This window comes from Stylophora pistillata, chromosome 6 (assembly GCF_964205215.1).
Source record: "Stylophora pistillata chromosome 6, jaStyPist1.2, whole genome shotgun sequence".
Taxonomy (NCBI): Eukaryota; Metazoa; Cnidaria; class Anthozoa; order Scleractinia; family Pocilloporidae; genus Stylophora; species Stylophora pistillata.
Window position 1 is genome coordinate 27416318 of NC_142524.1, and position 6484 is coordinate 27422801.

Consider the following 6484-nt stretch of genomic DNA (forward strand, 5'->3'; position numbering starts at 1 on the left):
TATTAAGCGGCCGTGGTTACTCTTTACTGATTCCCAACGGTCTGTCTATATTGTTCTCCACTTGTATTGAACGGTCACGTGAAGTGGAACCGCTCAAATATCACCACTAACTACCTATAAACTTTTACCAAGTTAAGCAATTAAAGTTCCCTTTACAATCAAAACAAATGAATTGCAGTAGAGGCACACTTGGATAAGCGCTGCTCCGAACCTTTGCCTCCGGGCTAAGCAAGGCTAGAAAAGGCCTCCTGCCTTGTATTTCCGTACAGTTTTGTGGGATTAGGAGAGGGGAGTATTTAGTGGAAAAATAAGACGCAAAACTTTTCTGAAGAATTATCCCTGTTTCCGAATTTTACTCAAAAAAATAAAAACACACTTACACACACACACGCGCACACACACACACACACACACACACACACACACACACACACACACGCGCGCGCGCGCGCGCGCGCGCGCGCGCACCCACACACACGCGCACCCACACACACACAGACACAAATCTTAACATGTAGTGAAAAAGATGAGTGAAATCCTCCGTGTTTTTTGGGTGCGTTTCACACGAAGACGAAACGATGATAACTATCGTATTAATTTTTTATTATGGAATATCTTTTATCCATTAATCATCTTTTTCATTTTTATCTATTATTGTAAGAGTACAGAGCGCACACTTTTCACCAACTGAGAATTTTTTGCACCCTTTTTATGCAATGAGATTATCATGGATATGTTGGTAATTTCCTTCTATGAAATTCACTCACTATTCCAATAGAATTAGATAACAATAAATAAATATTTATATTCTTTTCTTTTTTCAGGTTTTGGTTTCCTCGATCTTTTAAACAGTGGAAATGAACAGGAAATGATCTGATGATGAAGGACTTTCCTCGTTCGACTGGTGAACTGCTTCCAAAGTGTGCGCGTTTATCTGAACATCGTTTAAGTTACTCTGCACTTGGAGGTCGCATATATGTTCTGTAGCTGTATGCTTTGCACCAGTCTCCCTCCCAAATTTAAGATAAAAGAATACGCACTGAATTAACGAGGCCGTTAGCAGGGCACCGCCGGCCATGTAGAATGCAGGATCGTATGATCCAAACTTGTCAGCGGCAAGACCTAGGGGTTGAGAGTCACGTTAATAGGGCAATGATCAATGAGTGTTCGAAAGTTATCAGAGATAGCACTGGTTTTGCCTTACTGTTCTGTGATTGGTCCAGAAAACTTGAGCTACGTTCTCAACCAATAAGATGCAAAACTAAACCAATCATAACAAAGCCATTCGCGTTTTCCCGCGCTTTAGGCAGCTAGGTTGTTTTAAGGTTTCCCACGCTTTAGGCAGCTAAGTTGTTTTTACGTTTTCCCGCGCTCTGGGCAGCTTCTTTGTTTTTACTTTGAGTTCTCATTGGCTCTTACAGGTATTTTCCTTTCTTCTGATTGGTAGTTGTAATTACTTAAGTTTTCGTTTTACGACACTCAATCGAAAGGCGCTCTATCCCAGACCACTGACTTAAAATTACTAAAAAATCTGACAGACAATCCATGGTAGTGTGGATGTAGTTACAGCCCCTTTGGCACTGCACCCTCCCCGGGCGAGCAAGATTAGAAGAGACAAATTCTCTCATCATGTTTCTCTTCTTTCTAGGCGGGAACAAGGGGAACATGCTGACGAGACATCGAAAACTGTAGTTCTCGCGGGATGGTTTTGATCACTTGCGTAAGGTTGATGGAGGGCTTCTACCGTAAACTGTATTTTTTGTGCACAGGTAGATGGGCCCATAAGGAAGGAGGGTAGAGCTGGGGGGAGGAGTCTTACAGTATGCGTCTAATAAGCAAAGAGTCTCACCTGATACTGGAGGCCCAACCATTGATGTCACGGATCCAGCGAGAAGCATGAATCCAAACGCGGACGCCGCTCTCGATTCATCTACACAACTTACGGCTTGAATGTTGTTCACGGTTGCCCAAGCCCCGTCCGTGAAACCAAATACTAAAGCGTATGCAACGAACGCCCCGTAACTTTTAGCCAAAGTCACTAACAAGGTAGAAACACCGATAATAAGAAGCACACCTTGATAAATGTAAGAGTTGTGGAGTCGCTTATAGGAACAGAGAAAACCACACGCGAATCGTCCGAGAACAGTTTGTATTCCCAAGTAAAGAATAAGTCTTGCCGCCTTGTCAGATGGCACTCCACAGTCTTCTGAGTATTTCACCTGCATGCCAAATTAAATAATCTGGTAAGTTGAGTCTAGAAACTACTAAATAACCCCCCCCCCCCCAAAAAAAAAAAAAAAAAAAAAAAAAACTCTGCTTTGGTCAGGCAATTCCACTATACCTGGACGGAAAAGTTAGTGTCGTACAAGAAAGATCATTACAGGCATCTTGGAGAACCTTCTCAAACACGTTGAGTGTCTTGACAATGACCCGGAAATCTTGATGAACAAGGACCTTGTATTGGGGATGACGTAAAGAACCCCAACAAGCTCTATAGGGACCCTAAGGGTCCTCATTGACAAGGTCTTTACAGGGACCCTCAGGATCATGATCACCAAAGACCTAAGATTTATAGCAGGAGCACATACCATCTTTACAGGGACCCTGAGGGTTGTAAGAAGAACATCTAGGCAAGTATAAGTTCTTTTAGGATCTTTACAAGTACCCACAGGATCATGAAAGGAACCTTGGGGATCATATTAATTTCCTGAGGACCTTTACAGGGACTCTAGAGACCAAAAGAAGGACCTCCAGTATTGTTACAGCTACCTAAGGAACTTACCAGGGACCCTTTAGATTGAAAAAGGGACCATAAGGCTCTATTCCTTGACCTTGACTACATCATCCTAATGAGGGTTTGTATCAGAGCAATAATCAACTATGAAAGAACTGCATTTACTGAGGGACCAGTCATTATTTATTGCCTTAGGAGGGTGGAAGGGCAGGGGATCACATGATTTTCAAGGGGGAACAGAGGGTGGATCATTTATTGCCAACAGAGTATAAAGGGGGGGACTATAAAAAAACCTGACTGCCAATTGACAACCCATGAGGGGGAGGGGATCATAACAATATTACATTCTGTAGGGATCAGGTAAATGTTATCACAACAGAACCAAAATCGTCCCACCCAACCCCTCTCCCCTTCTCCAGGTGATACATAATGGCCTGACCCTTGTTTTATCTGAAAAAAAGGCACTATTGAGGTTTTCTTTCAGATCACAAACTACCAAGTTAGAACTTACCAAATGTACATAGACAATTGAGCGTCCAAACATAACAACAATATAGCAAGCAGTAAGATTGAGAAAACCAGGGACCTTCCATACTGACAAATTAAAAGAAAAGTGTTTTGTTGTTGCTATACGTTGAGGCTCTTCACAAGCTAATGGTTCACTAACACTTGTGTCTGAAATGTCTCTTTTCAGATTGTACAATAGTCCTAATAAACCATTGACCACCAAAGCACCCGCCATAATTCGCAAGGAATTCCTCCAGTTCAGTACACTGACAAGAACCTGGAGAACTTGACTAAGAACCATTGTTCCAAGACCTAGACCGGCTGAGATGATTCCAAGTGCAATTGATCTCCTTTTGTCGAAACTCTTTTGCACAATGTGAAAGCCTGCCAAGAATACACCAGCTGCACCAGTACCAAAAACACTGTAGGACACATACAACAGAAGCAGGTTGTCAGCAAAGGAGGCTGCTGTTAAACTGAGAGCACAGACTATACATCCAGTCATGCCAACCATACGAGAGCCAAAGCGATGAACTAAAGAACCAGCCAGTGGACCAGCCCCCTGAGCAGCAGCAAGGGAGAGTGAACCAATCCACGCTGAAAGAAAGAAAGAGGGTAACAGGGCTCAATACTAACTTTTCAACTTACTGGCCAAGTGGCTATAGTGACATCTTAGATGTTTTTCGATGTTACGACAATTTCAGTCCGTTTACTAGCCAAAGTGGCTAGTAGAAATTGAAAACCACTAGCCAAAACTGAATTTCTACTAGTCTGTGGCTAGTGGGCTACCATTAGTGTCGAGCCCTGGGTAAGAATAAACGATGTTGTTATAGGCACTTCAAATCTGGTATTATGAAAATTATTCTCAAAAAGCTGTTAAAACCGATTCGATCCTGGATAAAGCTCTGTTAGCAGTTGAATGTCCAACCTGTATTTATAGGAGGTACAGGTTACAGCCCTTCCACAAAGTCAATTCTCATCTTGGGCTTAACATTCTATAACTACATTAGTCAGATCTCTCAAGTCAGCAGTGGAAATTCTTGTGCCACCTTCTATAAGTCTCTTGAATTACCACTGCACTTGTTCCCAAGCTGACTGCAAACCAGTATTGTGGACTCTCTCTACACCCACTTGCAATAAAGGAATACCCTTCTTAATTACTTTTTTTATTTTTTCACAATTTTCCAGGGGTCAGCATGCTGCACCCTGGATGCCACTTAACATTTTTGCCAAATTTTGATATCATTTGCAGGGTTGTGGTCTAGCAGTGCCAGGTGGCCCCTGATCCCTTACTTTTACTCTCAGGCAACTCAGGAATCTTAGTTTTTTCATGAAAAGCATATACTGGGCACCCTGAATTTCACAGTTTCAAAGCACTGGGCTCCCTTCAATTTTTCTTAGAGCACAGCCTTGATTTGTGATCCATCACTGAACATGTGTAGGGCAACATAGCAATAAATAAAGAAATAAATACGTAAATTGAAGCTCCCCCTTAGGGGCTTTTCAGCTACAATGTAGACTAACTAAGTGTTTAAAAATCCTCACTGGCAGGAGGCAGACCAGTGGGCTATTTACAGAGCGCAGCCGAGGAGTTGAACTGGGGGCAACTGAGAACAAATCTGGCAAGTGGCAGAGTGGAGGACTTGAACCCAGGACACCGGATTACAAGTCCAACACCCTAACCACTCAGCCACGCCGCCTCCTTAACATGTATTTACATATAATGCACGATCCTCGCAGTAGATAGCGCTATTTAAGCAATAGCGAAAATCAGACCTGAAAAAAATCAGGCCTGTACAGGATTCAAACCACTGACCTCTGCGATACTAGTGCAGCGTTCTACCAACTGAGCTAACAAGCCAACTGGGAGCAGGCCGTTAAGTAGATTCGTAATAAACCCGTGAAAGTGATAAATGAGATACAATGAAAATATATGAAGTTCATAGATATTGAGCTTGTTAGCTCAATTGGTAGAGCGCTGCACTAGTATCGCAGAGGTCAGTGGTTCAAATCCCGTACAGGCCTGATTTTTTTCAGGTCTGATTTTCGCTACTGCTTAAATAGCGCTATCTACTGCGAGGATCGTGCATCATATGTATCTAATACCGCTGTACAAAATATATATGAACTTCATATATTTTCATTGTACCTCATTTAACATGTATTTGTTGAATAGAAATGTTGAGACCACAGCCTTTGAGTTATAATGATACATTGAACTTACTGGGAAAAATCTAATTGGTTGGGAGCATTCAGTCAATTTACAAAAGAATGTGAAGTTGACATGATAATTGTTAAGTTGGACTAGTTTTCAAGCCCCTAGTCTAAGTAATTTTCTCAAATATAACTCAGTGAGAGGTGTCTCAGGCTTCTTTGGCAGATTGATGGGGGAAAAAATGTATAATAAAACAATTAATTATTGAATTTTGCTTTTGCACTTTCTCGTGAATTTCCAAACCTCCTTTCTGCGTTGTCTGTCTGAGCATTTGGCCTTGGAAGACAACTCAGACCTTGGTGTTGATAATTCATGATGTAATCATGATCAACCTCAAGCTGTTGTAGAAATTATCAGAAAGTAACCTTTCAAAAATGTAAAATTACTTGCCTGTCTTTTCCCTGTTCTCGTTGAAGAAGTTCATATACACAGGTAATAAAACACCAAAGCTAAAAATCAATCCAGTAGTGAAAGCCAGATTAGAAGCAACGGCTGCACAAATGAACCAAGCACGAGCGGTCTTCATTTTGAGGGATTAATTGCGATCGCCGCTCTCACGTGCCACACATTTGGCAAGAAACCTTGACATCTCTTCCCACCAGGTGGATGTAAAATATGGCCCCGTCAATTACATGATTTTGTCGCCGATTACACAACGAAAACAAAACTGGTTTACCGATGGACTCAAATTAAATATAGAAGACCGTGTCAAAAGTCATTGGTCAAACTCGCCCTCTGAAGAGTGAGCAGGACCTGCTAACAGACTTGATAATCTGTTTTTGAGTTTGGAGGTTACCGTATAATAATTGCGGTAAACAAGGAGTAGAAAGTCTTGTTTCCCTGACTGTTCCAAGTTACCCGTGACCAGTCACCACCACTGATAGAACAAGCTACGATGACGTGACATTGTAAAATCCTTCCCACTCTTTTATCAGGCACCTTTTCTTTCCCTTATAACTGGCCCTTTCACAGAAGTGAAACATCTACTTGTTTAAAAGGCTATCCTTCCATTCAGGTGTTTTTTCCCT

General features: G+C 41.9%; 1 protein-coding gene across 1 annotated transcript; it reads right to left on the reverse strand.

Annotated features, from left to right (window-relative positions):
- Positions 1–586: 586 nt before the first annotated feature.
- Positions 587–6484, reverse strand: LOC111333084 (monocarboxylate transporter 4). Its single transcript, XM_022938603.2, has 4 exons — positions 5847–6484; positions 3246–3838; positions 1850–2219; positions 587–1122 (listed from the first exon to the last, which is right to left on the reverse strand). Exons 1-4 carry the CDS (start codon positions 5980–5982, stop codon positions 845–847), a joined length of 1377 nt encoding a protein of 458 aa, XP_022794338.2. The 5' UTR covers positions 5983–6484; the 3' UTR covers positions 587–844.